Genomic DNA, 20,643 nt, shown 5'->3' on the forward strand with positions numbered 1-20,643 from the left:
GGGACAGAAAATAAAAAGCTTCTTGTGGTAGGGGCAGTGGCTTTACATCATTCCTGACTTTAACTTGGCACAATAGTATCAGGATTGGTAATAAGGCTTTAGTTGCTGCTGACAGCAGCCAGACAAATTACACTGTGTGTAATTGTCCTAATGGAAACTACCTGGCCATGTAGTACAGGTTGTTATTAACATTTTCTACCACATATTTTTGGATAAGAGCAGCACGGACGGCTTCAAGCTTGGGTCTGCCAGCTTAAATACACACAGAACTGCCCAACAAGCACTAAGTATTCTTTAACATACAATTAAAAAGAACAAAAAAAAACATGCTCCAACATGTTTTAACATCTTGGGATAAAAAAAAAATCAAACATCTATGAAAAACCTTTTTTTTTTATTAGGCTTTCAAATGCAACTTATATGCATTAAAAACAAAGACACAACCAACTTTGTTACAAAAAGAACTGAATGCCAATATTCAATATCAATTACCTAGTTGCAGAACCCAGATTTTAACCGATTTGTGAATTTAAATAGCAACCTGAAAAATATTTGTATTTGACCAAAGCATTGAAGGGAATGCAAGAAGAAAGTTGTTACTGGCACCTGTCCAATGCACTGAATGGACTGTTACTAATGTAAAGGAACAGTGAAGAATATAACATCACAAGGATTCCTATAACACTAATGCTGGTCATATACAAATGTGTGGCAGGGATGCAGTGTACATAACAGGAATCATTTACTAACACTAAGCACCAGTGCAGTAACCAACAGTAACCAATTAAAATGTATTTTCTACATCCAGTAGATCAAAATGTATTCTATATGGTTACTGTACCAAGCTAAAGCACCCAGCATTAGTAAATATGCCTCAATAAGTAGTTAACTAGTACAGTGTACAAGTAATATCATGAAGTAGTATTTGTGTGCATTCAGGTATGAAAAAAAAAAACTGTACAAAAACATCCTCTAATGGCGAAGTTTTCACATATATTATCTTCTTGGGCCTCCTCTACCTCTTCCTCGCCCTCGGCCTCTACCACGGCCTCTCCCTCTTCCTCTGCCAGCAACTGTTTAGAAACAGAAATCAGGTGAGGATCAGTAAAGTAAAAACAAACAAAAAAAAAAAACAAAACACATACATACATTTGCTAAAACAGAAATATCAAGTAACAGTTTCCAACAGATCTTCGAATTTCGGATGTATATTATGGCATTATATTGTTTTGCAAAATAGTTCCAACCATATAAAATAATGAAGTAGATATAAAGGAAATATACCTTCATAGCAAATCCCATAATGTACACACACTACCTGCACACTGAAACACTACTTCTGCCTAATGCAGTTTTGTATGCCATTGTATCTAATGAATATACCAATCTAACCACTTCAGGGAGTACATCAAACACCTTCCTAGCTCTTACTGTTGGAAATTAATACTTCTATATTTATGCTTACTGCATTAAAAGCAGTGGATGATATATTATGGGATGAAGCAATGCTAACTACTTCAAAACATTATTTAAAATGTAAAAATAGTTGATAAAATGCTCTGCCTTTAACACCTTAAGATACTTTGGACTGGCTTTTAAAGACAGCCTAATCTCTTCGTTCCTGTCTCCCACCCCTATGCAATGAACAGAGGAAGGGGAATGAGTGGAGCCTGACACACAAATGCCCCAACAGCCGACATGTGGAAACCACTTGTGAGTGTTTTACTTGCAATGATGCAAAAGTAAATGAATGAGAAGGCAATTTCAGGGGATTTGTTGCTGTGGTAACGCAGATTTACTACAGGCAACAAATTTCTGTGTGCCAGTACCCTTAGCACTGCATTTCACAACTAACAATCACATTCTAGCCATTGTTAATCAACGGAATTACAAGTTTGTTTTAATGTTTAGAGGCCATCTCCACACAGGCAATCCTACTATTGTTTCTACAGTTTTACCTAAAAAGCCCATGCAACCCGATTAATAAATACCAACATACTGCAGGCTGTACAGCTAATATTTACAGATTTGAGCTGCCCTTTGACATAGTTCACCATTCTGGGTTCCTCTGGCAGGATAGAGGTTTCTATTATGTAATCCCATCTAACATGATCACCTTACTGAATAAATATTACATACAATTTGCAGTCATCACACGCAGCTCAACATGGCTTAAAGGAGAAGGAAAGGCTGAGTCACCTGGGGATGCCAAAATGTAAGGCACCCCCAAGTGACTTTAAATTGCTTACCTTTTAGCCTGGGCTGGTGCCCCTGTTAGGAGAAGACCGCACCAGCCTGGGGTACCTGCGAGCGTCTCCCCTTCCTGCTTCTGGCGCTTGCGCAGTAGAGTGGAAAGCCAAACTTAAACAAAAAAGCCAGCCCAGGGATTTTGCCGACAGAAGGAAGCGCTCGCTGCAGGTACCCCAGCTTGGTGCGGTTTTCTCCTAACAGGGGCACCAGCCCGGGGTAAAAGGTAAGTGACTTAACCTTTCCTTCTCCTTTAATTTATAAAAAGTGACCCAGATTGACAGTTGGTGCTTTTGGGAACCGTCTGTTTGGATAGGAAACTGGCTACACAACTGCGTTAGAAAGTGTAGTTTTTAATGCATTCTCTACTTGGGTTCTTAACAGGGTGCTGCAGGGTTCTGTTTTGGGTCCACGTTTATTTAATTTGTTTATTACTGACTTGGTGGTGGGAATTGTACACTGTAAGTAGTGTATTGGTGTTTTCAGATGAAAAAACTATTCTGGGCATCTTTGAAACAGGATCAGGACAAACTGGCAACCTAACAGGTTTTATTTAAACAAAAGTAATACAATAATTCAGGTTGAAAAAGTGACTCATATCCACAGAGTTCAACCTTTTGCTCCGAATTAAACCTGCCTAACTGCCCGTTGTATAGATGTGTGTCCTTTTAACCAAAATTAATATGTTATGTTTTGGCACCAGTAACGGTTTTGGTGTTCCAATAACAACTTTTTTTTTTTTTATATACACAATAGAACAAAAAATATGAAAACTATACTTACCAGCCTCCCTCTTCTTTGACTTAACTTTTGGCTCCACATCAACAAGTAACGTGTCAAGAGGCAAACTGTCTGGTAGAATGAAGTAACGAATATTATTTCCTCGAATACTTAATGTTTCCAATTGAACAGGCTCTCTATTCTTCACTGTCATTTTAACGGCTTTCAAATGCGTATTCATGCTCACATCTACTCCTAAAAGAAACAAAAAAGTAAAAAAAAATGAAAATCAAGGCGTCATCATTGTTTACAACACAACTTCATATGACAGAATAAAACAAAGTCTTAAAAAAAAAAAAATATCTTTAAAATTCAGGGATTAAATAATGAGCATTATTTACTTTTACCTTACTAAAGGGATTGGCATATGGGTCAATTCTGCCCATTTTGTTGTTAAAGTATTTGCCAGCACTTTGTATGGGGTTATGTTCAAGGTTTAAAAATGAATGCTTAGTTTCTTCTCAGATACTATGGAACTGCACAATCTTATTGGTCAGAGGGTCAAGCATATGATGTTGGGGTAAATGGATGGCAGACTAATGCTCAGCAACAATAGCAAAGGTGCTTTGTCCTTTGCTATAATTCTATGATACCATTGTGTGGCACAAGCTAATTAAACTACTCGGGAGGACACTATAATAAAACAATATTAATCTAGGGTCATACATGTAGAGATTCAATCAATTTAACCCAAAACCACACTCCTCCTATTTGATTAACCGGATTGGGCCACTCCATATTACTGAAGGTAAGATGGAAGGATTGTAATTTTGGGGTAAATGGATGGCAAATTTTAAAAGCTCAGGGGCTCTGAAAATGTACAGGTTTGTCCTTTTGATTAATTTTATGATACCAAGTACTAGCAAAATCGGATTGGTAGGTGTGTGACTTAGGGGCAAACAAAAGGGGGTAGTAAAACCATTTATCTAAATTTGTTTTATGACTGATATTTTGAGACAAAATTATTAGCGTGGGCTAACAGAGCCTTTATATAATAATTGTTTTTTTTTTTTTTTTTTTATAGCCCCCTACAGTGCTAGGCTGCCAGCACTGGGAGGAAGGTCCTGGTTCAGGCAGCCATGTTGTGGCACTCACATGTGCATAACAAGTGAGTGCCACAAATCGCTGCTTATGCATATGTGTGTGATGTAGGTGGGCAAGTCGCATCCGCAGCTCCTACATTACATGCATGCACATAATAAGTGAGCGGGAGTCTCCCGCATAATGCGCATGCATGCTTAATTAACATGGCCGCCGCACTGGGAGCTCCCTCCTGGTGGGGGGCGGCCTAGTGCAGACAGACTTTAAAAAAAACCCAAAAACTACTGCATCTCCCAACCAGAGTGTGGGCTCTATTAGCCTGCAACTTTGGTGGGGAAGCAATTTTAGCGCGATCGGTGCCCTTTAAGGTAAACGTATGACAAATTAAAAGAACATCTTTGAAAAAGGTTTTGTTGCATTTGGTTGTACCCTATGGTATGATAAAATCTGACAGGTCCCCCTGCCCACAACAGACTGGCCCATTCTATTTGACCAAAATTTTGGTAACTAAAAATAGCTGTTGACTTTCTCCCGGATGAGATGTCTCTGTCAAGTTGTTGTCCCATGTCCAAACAAATTTGTGGTAACATGAAAGAACACAACAGAATAGGTTGGAGATGTGAATAGGCATTGCAAGCAGGGGCAGAATATTTTGTAAACTAAGGGCTGTGGCAGACGGGGAGATTAGTCGCCACTCGACAAATCTCCCCGAAATGCCATCCCACCGGCTAGAATGTAATTCCCGGTGGGACGGCATACATGGCGCAGAAATTGCCGAAGTTCCTTTGCAACTTCGGCAAATCGCCCTGCCGCATATGCCACTGCATCGGCGATTTACATTCTAGTCGGTGGGATGGCATTTTGGGGAGATTAGGTGCCCCTGGTTTAAAAATTAGCACTGAGTACCATAAACTGGGAAGTTGTCCAATGGCTGAACACAACAGTAATCACAGATTAGTATCACTGTTATTTGCAGTTATTGGTGCTTTACTAGGGCATCCAACAAAATTTAAAGGAGGCATATAGGATTAACAAAAATATTCTCTTAGTTCCCTGTTTCAAATGAGGGAGGGGGGCGTGTCCTAACGGTCCCTGCCATAAACACAGTAGGAGGGGGGGTTGCCAATCACAGCCCTGCACTCACACAAAGGAAGGCTTCAGCTCCCTATCAGGTTTGCCTAGATCAGGGATCCCCAACCTTTTTTTATCCGTGAGTCACATTCAAATATAAGAAGACTTGGGGAGCAAAACAGGCATAATACATGTTCCTTTGGTTACTAAATAAGGACTGTTATTGGCTATTTGGTAACCCCTATATGGACTGAAAAACCTACAGGATGTTCTGTTTGGCAGCATATCTGGTTTTTATGCAACCAAAACATGCCTCAAAGCCCATAATTCAAAAATAAGCACCTGTTTTAAAGCCACTGGGAGCAACATCCAAGGGGTTGGAGAGCAACATGTTGCTCACGAACCACTGGCCTAGATGCAGCCTGGGAAAAGAAGGCAGCAGGTAGTAAAACAGGTGGGTGGGGCTAGTGGGTTTTTGGGCGAAAATTTCAATAAACGCTACTTTTCTTAGCACATTCCATCAAAATAAAACTTACTGCACAGAAGCCAAGTCTTAGCAACAAAAGACAGCAGAAGTTATGTAACCTATGCTGCCGGAACTGTATTTTTGAGGTGACACGCATGTGTATATGACAAGACCTACACTCTGTATTCAAAACAGCATGGCTTCACCGACTTACAGAGAAGACACATTGACCAGAACCAGTCCCTGCTCTTTGCACCACAGGGGTTACTAATACACAGCCAATTATGATCAGAGTCAAACCACAATTGTGGGGAAGCTTCCCCTTTTCTACATATTCCCCACCGGACCTACCTCCTACCAATAAATGTTCACCCTGACCCACAGATCCAAATGCTCATAAGTGTGAGACCAATCAGAGGAGCTGGCTGAAGTTGCCATATCCAGCACTGGGGTGCATGCTAGACTTTCAGTAATTCACATTATTTAATGCCAGCTTGCAAATGGTTCCACCTGCCCACTGGGCAATCATGGATGCACACAGCTTATTTATATATTAAGTCTGAGAAAATTCATTATTTCCCACCAGTAACACCTTTGCTAGTAGTATATAAACCAATACACACTGAAGCAAGACAAAATGGTATGTCTCTTTTATAAAGATATTATCAATAAGTATTTCCATTGTGCACATTAAGTACACATAGCAATGTTATGGTATATATTTATGTGCCCCTCTGTATTACCTGTGATCGTGCCATGCACTTGGGTTCCGTTCTTAAGTTCCACTGTGACAGTTTCATGACTTAATTTCATCAAAAACCTATGAGAAAAAAAAACAAAAGCGTTCATGGCCAGCCGCTCGTGATGAACCCATTAGTTACACAGTTTATATTACAACGCAGACTCGCTAATACATTATTATCCGACGGAGCCTTTACTTCCCGCCGTAATCTTCTACTTACACAAAGCTCTCAAACGTAACTCTCAATCCACCACCATCCTCTGTGAAGGAACCCATAACAATCTAAACGCTTACCTAACTAACTTCATGACTTCTTAATACGAACGCGGATCCGACTCCTTCGGCCAGAAAAGGGTTATAGGACTGGCAAAATGAAACGCGAAAATTTACTTTTAGACCCTCCGAATTCTCATTGAGCGAAAGCAACGTTCCAGCGGAAATCGGCACCTACGTCAGATCCGGAAGCGGAAGCCCCAGTCGAGGGCGGAAGTTTTTGTTACATGTGTAATAGAAGATGAAAACGCTAGCCTGTCTCCACGTAGAAAAAGGAGAATTACATTTTCGACTTTTAAAAAGCAATACTATAAGGGGAGGCCTACACTGCAGTTAAGATACTTGCTTAAATAAAATGCACAAAGCGGCGTTCCAGCGAAGCCTTTTATGCTTGTGGATTACTTAAAATTTCGTCTAATACAGCGCAATGCATTTATAAAGAAATACTGTTGTAATAAAAACTTAGCATACATAGCTGAGCTAAAGTCAACTGGTGCATTTAATTCAACAGAAACGCTACAACACCATCGGGGCGGGGCCGAAGTAGAAGAGGGCGTGGTATTGAAGCTAAATTTCATTTTGGATCTAGGTTGGCCATTGGCATTGCATGGCATGAAAATAAGTATTCTCACTATTAAACTTTATTTTTAGGTAAAAGTTAATGTTTCGTTTTCTGAAGACAACATCCCTTTACCTGCTTACCTGCCACTGCATTTTTTTTTTTTTACATGCTTTTGATATGCTGTCTGCAATCCCCATTGTTAGAGACCTTTAGACAACTAGTGCTGAGGTTTGAATCTTCCGTAGGGACCCATAGGGTTAAGCTCCCCTATGGCTTTAAATCCTACCTCTTCTGATTTTGTACTGTTACTGGGCAACAGGGCCGGAACTAGGGGTAGGCAGAAGAGGCAGCTGCCTCGGGCGCAACGATTGGGGGGCGCCAGACAGGAGCCTCTTCTGCCTACCCCTAGTCCTGCTACTTGTCATTGCCCCCACCGCTTGTAATTAGTGGTGGAGGCAATGACCGATTGGATTGCACCCCCCCCCCTTGCGTTTGTTTTGGCGCCATTCGGGGAGAGGGGGAGTGGCCAAATGCCTAAGCACACGCAAGGGGGTGGGGGGTGGCCAACCGGGTTGCCTAGGGCGCCTGGTCAGCTTGGCCCGCCCCTGCTGGGCAAAGTCCCATGTATATAGTTTACACCTTATTGGTTATTTGGGTTGATCACACCCCTTGCAGTCTCATATAGTGTCTAGCAAGGAGATGTGACTTTCTCTTTGGCTGCCTTCTGAATCTCAAGGAACAGCTCCACTGAGCCTGGGACCACTACACCCTTACTCCGCATGGTCTCTTCCACCTAGCGAAGGCCCATTTTGTCTAAGAGAGTCGCATGTAGCCCATGCTCTAAACCTAACACTAGCATGGGTTTTGTCTATATATAGCCAAACAAGCGTTACACTTCACTTCTTGGACCCAATACCCTCACAATGAGTACTACTTAAAGCACTGATCCCCAACCAGTGGCTCAGGAGCAATATGTTGCTCACCAACCCCTTGGATGTTGCTCCCAGTGGCCTCAAAGCAGGTGCTTATTTTTGAATTTCTGGTTAGGAGGCAAGTTTTGGTTGAATAAAAACCAAGTATAATGACAAACAGAGCCTTGTGTAGGCTGCCAGTCCACATAGGGCTACCAATAGCCAATCATAGCTCTCATTTGCCACCCCCAGGATTATTTTTATGCTTGTGTTGCTCCTCAACACTTTTTCCATTTGAATGTATAAAAGGTTGGGGATGTAACCTATAAAGGCTGGAGTGAGCAGATGTCTAACATAACAGCCAGAAACTCTACTTCCTGCCACATGGGATATAACTGTTCAAGTTAGTTTGTGAGCACGCAGGACTGATTGCAAACCAAACGTTATATTTTTTGTACTTCGTGCAGTCTATTTTACTCAGTTTCATTTTTACACTAAATGGTTCCTTTAACAGCTCAGGGAGGATCGGAAGACCCAGAGAGGTACACTGGCCATGGGAACTAAGCCTAACAGAGTATAAAGCTAATACTTTGGCTGTGGCTGAGGCTAACATTAATTGCAGGGCAGCAGTAAAGAAAGACTGTACCATATGAAAGCACCATTTGGTACCCCGCAAAATGGCTTACCATATGTCTTGAGTTAAATATAAAAAAAAACATTTGTTCTTTAAAAAGTAGAGGATTATGCCTGAATAGTAAAACAGCATGCTCATCCATGACAGTATCCCTTTAACCCTTTCACTGCCAGCCGTTTTGGACAAAGTGGAACTTCTACTGCCAGTTTTTGAACGTTTTGCACTGTTTCACTTTAGGGGCCTTTCCTTGGGGGGACTTTTAGTTTACCCAGGAAAACAATATATCGTTCTTTTCAGGACAACCTAAGCTTTTAAAATATGGTAGAATTTTTGTGTAATTCCAATTTTGTAACAAGATATAGGCTTCTAAATGTCTAAAAAATTAACAAAAAATAATATTTTCCATAATATAAACACACATACCAGAAACAAAAATTATTTTATGCATGAAAATACACCTGATTTGGAAAGCCCCATGACTCCTGAACGTGCCAATACCAAATATATATAGTTTTATGGAGATTTCTCACTTGTATAGGTCAAAAACCTCCAGCAGTACACTACCAAATTTCCAAAGCACTACTCCAGAAAGCTGAATACTTTAGATTTTAAGGCCAAAAATTCCGCTAACAGAAAGTTTATCCCAGAAAATTTTACATTTTTAGAAAGAACAGATTCTGGGAAATCCAGAATAGGCACAGCTGTTTGTCTGCTCCAAACTATCAAGTCGCAATGCTTTCCTAAAGTTATTGGTTTTTATCAAAATTTGTGAAATTTTTTAAAAATCGGTTCAAAGCTTCCAGTCTATAGTATCTTAACTCCTAAAGGTCATAAAGTAACCAAATAAAACACCCTAAATATGAACGCCAGGGATCCACTGAACAGTTTGATACCCAATATGTATAGGTTTAGCTAAGTATGTGGCATGTAGGGGCCCCAATGGGAACATACCCCCACATGTACTGTCATTTCTGTCATTTCAGCTTCTGCAAAATCAACATTTACATCATTATATGTGGGATAACGCTAGTAAAAAGTAAATTCACCCCAGAAAGCCATATATTTTTGGAAAGTACACATTCCCCCGAATCTAAAATGGGTACCCATGTCTTTCTACTCCAAAGTACAAAGCCATAAAGCTTTCCTAAGTTTTTTATGGATTTTTATTGGCATTTCCAAAAATCACCTCAAAACTTCCACTATGCAGCATCTTATTTTCTACAGGTCATTAGGTACCAAGACAAAACACCCTAAATATGAACCCCAGAGGTCTACTGAACAGTTTGATGCCCATTGTACATAGGTTTATCAAAGCACATGGCACTTAGAGACCCCCAAATATACTGTACCTTGTGCACACTAATTTCATGGCTTATCTTTACCTAATTCATAAACACATGGCAGTTTTATGAGGGGTAGAAGCTGCAGAAATGTAGGGTGACCCCTAAAAACCCTATATTTTTGGAAAGTACACATTTTGAAAAAGCTAACATGGGTAAAGAGTCCTTTCTACACCAAAGTACCAATCTGCAAAGCTTTCCTAAAGCTAGTGGTTTTTATGACATTTCAGAAAATTGCATAAAAATATTGCAGTTTGCCGCATTTATCTCACACAATTTCTTGCATACAAAGGCAAATCACCCCAAATAGGAACACCAGAGGTCTACTGAACAGTTTGATGCCCAATATGCATAGATATACCATATAGTCTGTGGCGTGTACTGAACCCAAAATGAAAATAGCGCATATGGATTTCTCGCCAACTCAGCTTTTGCACACAGAGCCCCCTGTCAGCGTATTATGTACCGTAAGACCCCCTAACTATACAGAGACCCCCAGAAAACCATATATTTTTGGAAAGTACACATTCTGACAAATCCAACAAGGGTAAAGAGTCCTTTCTACACCAAAGTACCAATCAGCAAAGCTTTCCTAAAGTTAGTGGTTTTTATGACATTTCAGAAAATCGCATAAAAAAGTTTCAGTTTGCCGCATTTATTTCACACAATTTCTTGCGTACAAAGGCAAATCACCCCAAATAGGAACACCAGAAGCCTACTGAACAGTTTGATGCCCAATATGCATAGATATACCAAAGTCTGTAGTGTGTACTGACCCCAAAATGAAAATAGTGCATAAGGATTTCTCGCCTGCCAACTCAGCTTTTGCATACAGAGCCCCCTGTCAGCGTATTATGTGCCGTAAGACCCCCCCAAACTATACAGGGACCCCCAGAAAACCATATATTTTTGGAAAGTACACATTCTGATGAATTCAAAATAGGTAAAGTTATTTTTGTACACCAAAGTTACACATGGCAAAGCTATGCTAAAACAGATCAGGAATACTAATATAGGGATAAAAATGCAATAAAACCACAAAAATTGTGCAAATCAATGAAACAACAAAATAAGTCACATGACAGCATAATTAGTGGTCAGAATATCTGATCCAATAGTCACGCTGTCAAAATAAACAGTTTTTGGGGTAAATAAAATTTAAAAAAAAGACTCAATGGCACTCTGCAGCTCCAACCTGGCCCAAGAAAAGTCTCCATACTGAAGCTTGAATGAATCCGAAACTTTCGTACTCGGCGCGAAAGCTGCGAAAAAGTCGTGACTTTTCGCGCAAGTCGTAGCGCTACGAAAAAGTCGTGACATTTTGCGAGCAAGTCGTAATGGCTACAAAAAAGTCGCAACAATTTCCGAAAAAATCGCAAAATACCGATCATTACGAAAAAAACGCATTCGGATGCTTTTCGGACGTTCGTGGATTAGTAAATGTACCCCTTGGGGTCCTTAAAAGCTGCTTCCGCTGCCTGGATAAGTCGGGAGGCAGCCTAATGTACATTCCCTCTAAAGTTGCCCAAATTGTGGCTGCGTGTGCTGTACTGCACAATCTGGTGAACCGGCATGGCTTACCAGGGGATGTGGCTGAGGACCTGGATGACCCCATACATCCCCAAGATCCTGTCTGAGGTGCGGATGCCAGAGGGAATGAAGTCCGGGGACAAATCGTTACAAATTACTTTTCCTGTAAGTACCTACAATCTTTAATCCCATAAACAAGAAATACCAAACAACTTCTCCAAAAAAAAGGTTTTATTAACAGGGAATTAGTTGCCCACTTCCAAAAGAAATGCTTTTAGCAGGTGATTCCCCCACCCCCAACACAAATAGCAAAAACAGAAAGAAATATTTACAAAAGAACATAGGCCTAAGAAAAGATAGGTTCTACAGATCGCTAATGTGGCACATTTATTTTCTTTTACAAAGCTGCCTAGTGGGAGCTGCAGGAGCGTTAGCTGAGCTCTCACCACTAGATCTACTGGTAGAGCATGTTGGCCGAATTTCCTTTTGTGCCTTTTCTTGTAAGGCAATTTGTTTCTCTAGGAGAGAATTTTGCCTAGCCAACAATGCCGTTGGACGTTTTGACGTTGGACTTATAAACGCTCCTCTTGCAGGCTTAACATGGCAGCCTCGTGTGCAGCTTGGCGTGCCTGACTCTCCTGTTGGAGGCTTAACATGGCAGCCTCGTGTGCAGCTTGGCGTGCCTGACTCTCCTGTTGGAGGCTTAACATGGCAGCCTCGTGTGCAGCTTGGTGTGCAGCTTGGCGTGCCTGACATTGTAGGCATTAGTGGCCACACACAAGTCCTAATTATTATGCCTAATTAGGGATTTGTGGAAGCTATCTTTCTCCTGGGGGGCCACATTAGCTGTGCTGGTTCTGGGCTGTGTTGTGACCTGCTGCTGGGGAACGTTGGCCGGCTCCTCATCTGAAAACAAGGCCACGTCGCTGGTACATACGTGTGACCCTCTCTCACTTGCCTCCCCACTAAAAGTTTCCCCTTCAATTGCAGGATCACATTGTGGGGAGTGGAGCAGAGATGAGGAGCGTTCAGCAGATCGTCCGTGGCCACCCTTTGGAAAAAAGATTGGAAGAAGACTTTATTTAATTTGTTGTTATTATGTTCATGATGCCAGGCAAACTTCATGGACAATAATGATTGTCATTTGAACAAGTTTATTTTGCAAAAACTATTTGTGGACATTGATTCCTTCCAAATGAGCTAAAAAGGTAAAATGTTTTGCCATACAGAGTGCAAGGGCAAAATCAAGTTGAAAAGATTGACTGTTGAAACACCTGCAATATACACGGACACAATTCACTATTATGCCACTGCACAAGCCTAACACAAAACACAGGTTCAACAAAATTTGGTAACAAAAATACCTGGAATCGGAGCAGATGACGATTGTCTGTGTCTGCTCGTGCCAGGTTGTGGTAAGGATGAATCTGTTGTAGAAAACATTGTATTATATCAATATTAAGCTTCTCTGCAAGAGTAAATACACTTGTATTAATGTCATTACACCTACCTTGGCCAACATTCCTGTCCGAATCGAAGGTGCCGGACACACCGCTCACGCTCTCTGGGTACGGAAAAGGGAGGAGCAGCTCCTCATATTTTGTAAGAAACACTTTCTTTGCAGGGCCACCTCCAGTTCCAGATCTAAATAAAATATATGAATGCTTTTATTGCGTTGGCTCCAATAAGCAAGCCATAACAACGCAGTCACTTTTTGTTACTCATTGTTGCCTCAATCAATTCCCTTTACTTTCAAGTGTAACAATACTAAGGCATGCTCTGACACAAACCCTACTATAATGCTGCAAGTTGTTGCTAAGTGGCCTCGCTAACTCCCAGGGCTCTCCCTTATACTCTGTATTAAACACTGCTTCCACAGTAATCCTCCTTGATAAAGGAGAGTACAGGGCATTAAGTATTTTGGGAAATATTTATTAAATGACCTCCGTATTTACTGCCCTAATTTGTTGTTCTACTACACAGCTTTGAGGACATAAGTTGCGCACATAATAATAGGCGTGCCATACATACATTACATACAAGTAAAGTAAGTAGGAAAAATGCCAAAAAGGAAGGAAAGACAGTAAGCAGATTGAGGAGAAAAGCAGATGAGCAAGTGTTAAATAGAAAGATGAATATAAGATATTTACCTGTATCTGGAGTCCTCTGCCAGCTTTTTCTTCAGGACTCTCTTTATGTCCTGGTAGCACTTCTTGCAGACACTGCGCAGACAGACCCCAATGCTATTTACATGGTCTGCGAAGTCCCTCCAGGCCTTGGTTTTTCCCAGCATATTTGCCGATAAGCTTATGGAAGACCGGCACGAGCCTCTCCACCAAAGCCTCATTCACAAATTCTGAGAATTTTAAATTACGGAGCCTGCTCTCCTGCTGTTGTCTTCTCCTGCTCCATCTGGGCTGCTCATCAAGCCAGGCCTCACTCTCTCAGGGTCACTGCTGAAGGCAGAAGCGGGAACACTTGCAAGGTGTTCCCTCCTTTTTGCCATCTTTTTCCCTCTGCTGTCTCCCACACTGCTCTCCATCGCTTTATATGTTGCTCTGACAATTGCGCACCGCCACCTTCCATGCTCTCCCAGCACAAATGCGCAAAATGGCGCTAGTTATGTGGTACCGCGTGCATCCATTACCGTGCGTGCATAAATTAGCGTGCACGTGACAAGTAGTGCACGTGCGTTAATTAGCGTGCGCTCGTGAAAAGTGCGTTAATTAGCGCGCGTTGCGTCAAATACCGCGAAAAATAGTCTTCGCAACTTAAATAACGCAAAGAGCATCTCGTCTAAATTAACACAAGTATCCTTTTAGTGAATTGTGTGTTAAGATGCGATAACATTTTTACTGCATGCTATAAATAGCGCTCGTTTTAACGCACCTTAGTGAATCAGCCCTTCTGTCTTTGAGAGATCTCATCCACTCATTTGGCTTTAAATATCATCTGTATGCTGATGATATTTTTACATTTTACTTTTTTTATCCCTCCATTAACAAATGTAACTGAGACTTAAATCTCTAAGTGCCTCCTACCAATCTCTAATTGGAAGAACCAACGCCACCTCAAACTGAAACAAAAACTGAACTGATCATCTTTCCTCCTAAGCCTGGTCCTACTCCCCCTTTTCCTATCTCTATCAATGGCACACTAATTAACCCTGTCAACTTGGCACATTGTTTGGGGGGATCTTTGACTCCTCTCTCTCCTTCTTTGACCATATTAACACCACTGTCAAAATCCATCCCTTTGCTTCAACTGTAACATCTAGGATGCTCAATTATGCTCTCATCCTACTATACCCTGCTAATAACTGGCCTCCCTATATCTGCCTTAAATACTGAGGCCACAATTCTCCTCCTCTCATCAAGGAGTTCAGTCCCTTCTACTACTAAAGTCCTTATCATGGCTTTCCATAAAAACAAAAATAATTTACAAACTCCTCTAAGAAGACCTTCATTCCTCTCCACCTCACTACATCTCTTCTATTGTGTCTCCATATGATCCTGGCTTACTCCTCCACTCGTCACAGAGCTTGGTTACCTCCCCCACAACTAATACTGCTGTTTCTCACCTTAAATCTTTCTGCTTTGTTGCTCCTTACACTTGGAATGCCATCCCTGAATTCCTTTGGAGAGAATTCTCCCTCAGTCTTTTCAGAACTAAACTCAAGACTACCTTAAGGAGCACTCGCACAGCACCTGACCTGTGACCACTGTAACCTGCAGCACTAATATCCTTCTATTTAGATTGTAAGCTCTATGGGACAGGGACCTTCATTCTCTTGTCTCTTTGATTCTTAAATTATTACAAGCATACCTTGTATTTATTTGTATTATTCTACTTTGTATTTATCTATTATTGTAACAGGTACCCAACCTGCTGAAAGACTCTACTCCAAAGTGGTCTAGGGTTTATAACAGAATTAAAGCATGAGGGCACATCACAATAGGATACATGTGATATTATGTCTGTATTGATGGCTTCTGTGAGGTGGCAGCTCCCTGAAATATTTATAGGGATGTGTGTATGTTTTTTCTGTTTAGAAATTGCTTTATTTAGCCTTCCTATCATTTGAATTTATTTAATACACCTGTGTACTTAACATGTACATTCTCTATTCTTTTTATTACCATATCACTAACAATTTGGTAACGTGAGGCATATGAAATGTTTGCTGAGGCAGGTGTCTTATCCTTTTAACTAGCTACTAATAGATCCATGGAAATAAGTGCAATCTACTTGTACCTGTTTTGCAGCCTTGCAATGTGTGGATTTCATGTGTCCCATTTTTAAACTGATGAAGTTGTTGCCCTATTTGCTCCTAATTCCCATGCTTCAAACCATTGGGAAATTTTATATTGTAAACTCCTTTGGACAGGGCCTTCTTCACGTCTTTTATCAGTTGTTCTTTGTATGTAATCAGTATATTCAATGTATTTATTATTGCACAGCAATTTATTTCACAGCAGTGAGAAACATGTTGGCTCTTTATAATTATGTGCTAAAAATAATGCTAGAAGTAAAATTCCTGTGGATCAACTAGCAGGTTTCATTTAGGCAGAAAAGTTTGAACTTGATGGATGTATCTTTTTTCAACATCATTTACTATACTACAGTTGTAGTGTGTGTGTGTGCTGGTCCACAGAAGACAAAGGAACATATTTTTAGACTACTACAACCAATTATAATTTTGTGATAGGACATTGCAGATGTATCCGGTAACCACTTGTTATCACCTCTGAGACAATATGGTTAGCCAATTCCTCTGCTAGAGCAGTGCTGTCCAACTTCTATGGTACAGAGGGCCGGAATTTTTCCGACCTACGTGGTGGAGGGCCAATAATGGAAGCCAGTTTTGACCACTCCCCTTTTTGAAACCGCATTTAAACAATACAGCCTAATTACAGCCTGAATCTGAGGCGAGAACCATGCAGGGGGGGCAGTTAATCACAGTACTGATACCATTTAAAGCTTACACAAGAGTAAGCCATCAAAGCACCAAGACAGGTGGGGGGGCCACACAGAGGGGGCCGCCAGTTGGACAGCACTGTGCTAGAGCATATGTCCCATCACAAAATCCAATGATCCACAGTCATAACTGAGACCATATTTTGTGTTGCCATTATTGTGAAAAGGAAATAGGCTATAACTAATTTTAGGACTGGATCATTATCAGCCTACTGACGTGGGTCAACCTGCCATAAGGGTACTAACATTAAAAAAAAAAATTATTTTGTCAACAGTATGGATATATGTAGCTAAAGAAAATAAGAACTGCTACTTTTTTTTTTGAAAGATTTTCTTTATTGCTTTTTCAATTTTTAAAAATTAACAACAAGGAAACAAATAAAGAGGAGAAGAAAGGTGGAGAGGAAGGAAAGGAGGGGGGGGTTCTTGGGCTTCCTTGTTTTCCTTGATTGTACTCATGTTTGTTCTGCAATCCTGTTTCATGTTCATAATAAAAAGTCTTTGGTTCCATTTATTAGTCCATTGCTCTTTATTTGTGTTCACGTATTACTTGTCTTTGTCCGAGTTCCATGTTTCTGGGCCCTTTCTTTGTATCCAGTGTGCATTTTTAAAGTTGTTGTGTGTCTTTTATCCAGTTGTCCCATATTTTGTTACATTTATCTGGGCATCCCCTAGCCTGGTATATCAACTTTTGACTAGGAAGGGTATCGTTTATTAGCTTTTTCCAGAAACCCAGAGTTGGGGGAGCCGTTGCTTTCCAGGTCATTAAGATTGCTTTTTTGGCAAAGTGTAGAATTTGGAGAAGACATAGCTCATCAGTTTTGTTCAATGATAGTCCTTCTGTGTACCCAAGTAGGCATAGTAATGAAGAGCGGACGTTTGGAAGGTTTAGTACTGTGGTACTATGGTCCAGTAGTTCTGTCCAGAACTTTTGGATCTCTGTACAGTCCCAGAATATGTGCATATAGTTCCCTTGTTCCAGGTTACATTTGGGGCAAACATCCAGGTATCCCGGGTATATTTGGGCCAGCCTGTGAGGTGTCAGATATACTCTGTTCAGAAATTTAGTGTGTATGTACCTGTCTCTGGAGGAGATGTTAGTGTCTGGTATTTGACTTAGGATTTCCTTCCAGTTAGTTTAATCTAATTGAGGGAAGTCCTGTTGCCACTTATATACAAAATGTTTGAGTGGGTCAAAATCATTCTGCAGAAGGATAATGTATAACCAGCTAACCTGTTTGGTGAGGTTGGGGCGCCTCAGGTATTGTTCTAGTGTCGTTATTGTAATATCTGGGGCATTGCCCTGGAATTGGGTGTTTAGCGCATGTCTTAGTTGAAAAAACCTGAACAACATACGGTTATGCAGCCCAAAGTCTGTCTGCAGTTGTGCGAACTGCTTGAAACCTCTATTTGAGACTACATCCCCAAGGTGTTTCACTCCCGCCACTGCCCAGGTACTAACGTCCGGAATTGCCCGTAGGTGAGGGAGTGTCTCATTACCCCATAGCACTGTCCATTTGGACCATTTCGATACCTTGTTGTACTCCCTTACCACTGTTTTTTTAAATATTGTTACTACTGTTTTCATGGCCGGTGTGAGAGGGTATATGGATGAGGTACCTCTATGCAGTTGGTTTGCTAATGCCTCAAAGGAGGAAATCACCCCAGCCTCTAATACCACTGCTTGATTGTTTGGGTTGGGATTTAACCACCACCAGGCAAACACCAATTGACTTGCATAGTAGTACAGTTGAAAACTGGGCAAGGCGAGACCTCCTTTGCTAAGTGGAGCTTGTAGAATCTGCCATTTCATTCTTGGACGTTCGCCTGCCCATATGAATCCCCTGACTATTGCATCTAGGTTCCTAAACCATTTTTTGGGAATCAGTACCGGGGAGTTGTGAAAGGCATATAGCAGTTTGGGTAGGAAAATCATTTTTATTATGTTTATTCGCCCTGGAAGGGACAGTGGTAGCACGGCCCAGTTTTGGGTTTTAAGCCTCAGGGAGCGTATAATTGGAGTTAAATTGAGATTTATGAATTCCGAGAGGTTTTTGTGGATTTCAATTCCTAGGTACCTGAATCTATCTACCCATTGCAATTGTGGACCATGTGCGGGGTCTCTATTTCCTCCTGGGTCTATTGGAAAGACCAAAGATTTTTCTCAGTTCACCCTCAGTCCTGAGAATTCCCCAAACTGTCCCGTCTCATGTAGGAGTGCGGACAGGGATTCCCTCGGGTCTGCCAGGTATATCAACATATCATCTGCGTATAATGGGCCATTCTACTGTATCGAAGGCCTTCTCTGTGTCCAGAGACACCACTATTCTCTCTCCGGAGTTCTGATGTGTTGTGGTGATGTTTGTATACAAACGTCTTATGTTAATGTCTGTGCTTTTGTTGGGCATAAAGCCGGTCTGGTCTGGGTGAATTAACTGTTCTATTATTTGCTTTAAGCGGTTGGCTAGGATTTTTGCTAGGATTTTGACATCAGAATTCAGGAGAGAGATTGGTCGGTAGGAACCACATTTTTCTGGTGGTTTACCTTCCTTTAGAATTAATGTGATGGTGGCCAGCCTGGAGGACTCTGGGAGCAGAGTCCCCAGGGGGATTTTATTAAAAAGAGTTACCAGGTGTGGGTTAATAATGTCTCCATGTGCTTTGTACCACTCGATCGGTAGACCATCCGGTCCTGGTGCCTTGCCCATGGGGGAGTCTTTTATTGCCTCCGCCACTTCATCTACCTTAATATCTTGATTAAGGAGTTCTGATCCCTCTCTATGGAGTTTGGGGATTGGGATTTTATCTAGGTATTGGGTGAGGGCTTCTTGTGAGTGCTGAAATTTGGATTTGTACAGTTCAGAGTAAAATTTGGTAAATTCATTTTGAATTTGGTCTAGTTCCTTTACCTCCGTTCCCTCTGGATTCAGTATTCTAGGGATTGCTGTTAACTGGGTCGGGTCTCTAGAGAGTATGGCCAGTAGGCGTCCACATTTGTCGCCTTTTTCATACCAGTTGGCCATTCTGTTTCTCTCCCTTTGAGAGTACTTTTCAGTGTAGGCTAAGTTGACATTCCTCTGTGCTGTCGTGAGGGACTCGCCTACCGTTTCTGAGGGGTCTCTAGTGTATTCCCGCTCTGCATCATCTAAGGCCTCTTTGACTTCTGTGAGTGTTGCGTCTATTCTACGTCTCGCCTGTTTGATCAGGGAAATGTACGCTCCCCTAGTAACTGCTTTACCCGCATCCCATACCACTGGCTCTGACGCTGTTCCTGAATTAATCTCCCATTATGCTTTGAATTGTCTTTCAAACTCCCTCTGTACAAATTCCTGCTGGATCCATCTAGGTGGTAGTCTCCACTGTCTCTCCTCCCTCCCGCCTGGGACTCTGAGGTCCATCTGTATTGGTGCGTGATCCGAGCAGACTCTGGTAACGTAGGAGATTGAGTGCACCATTTGTAGGATAGGAGGGGAGACCAGTGCCAGATCTATCCTTGAGAGGGAGCCAGTGGAAGCTGAGTGGCAGGAGAATTGCCGCGTGTTGGGGTGGGACCATCTCCAGGCATCCGTTAAGTTGGATGCCAGGAGCCAGTCCCCTAGAGCGGCTGTGTCATTTTTGTTTGGGCGCAGTCGGTCTAGGACTGGAGTCGGAACTGCATTAAAGTCCCCCATCCATACTATTGGATAGTCTCCTATGGATGCGATTTTTCCCATAATTAGCTGGAGGAGAGTTGTGTCGCCTGGTGGTGGGGAATAGACATTTACTAGAATGAGTGGGGTTGAGGCGGTGTTGATTTTTGTGATTATGAACCGGCCGTACCTGTCCGAGACCATACTCTCTATTTGGGGGAGGCTGGTCTTTCTGAAAAGGATTGCCACGCCCCTAGAGTAGGAGGAGTACTCTGCATGTAAAGTGGGGTGAATCCAATGCCGCCTGAGGGCCATAACCCTCTGACCTATGAGGTGCGTTTCTTGCAGCAGAATGATGTCTGCTCCTATTTTTTTACAGTGGTCTAGGACTAATGAGCGTTTAATCTTATCGTTAAGACCTCTGACATTCCATGAGACTA

General features: G+C 41.6%; 1 protein-coding gene across 1 annotated transcript; it reads right to left on the minus strand.

Moving 5' to 3' along the window:
• Positions 1–377: 377 nt before the first annotated feature.
• snrpd1 (small nuclear ribonucleoprotein D1 polypeptide) lies at positions 378–7,098 on the minus strand. Its single transcript, NM_001004780.1, is given in 4 exon segments — positions 378–1,073; positions 3,031–3,222; positions 6,349–6,425; positions 6,642–7,098. Coding segments are annotated over 4 exon segments (360 nt in total). The 5' UTR covers positions 6,656–7,098; the 3' UTR covers positions 378–996.
• Between the last annotated feature and the right edge of the window lie 13,545 nt (positions 7,099–20,643).

Source organism: Xenopus tropicalis, chromosome 6, assembly GCF_000004195.4.
Source record: "Xenopus tropicalis strain Nigerian chromosome 6, UCB_Xtro_10.0, whole genome shotgun sequence".
Taxonomy (NCBI): domain Eukaryota; kingdom Metazoa; phylum Chordata; class Amphibia; order Anura; family Pipidae; genus Xenopus; species Xenopus tropicalis.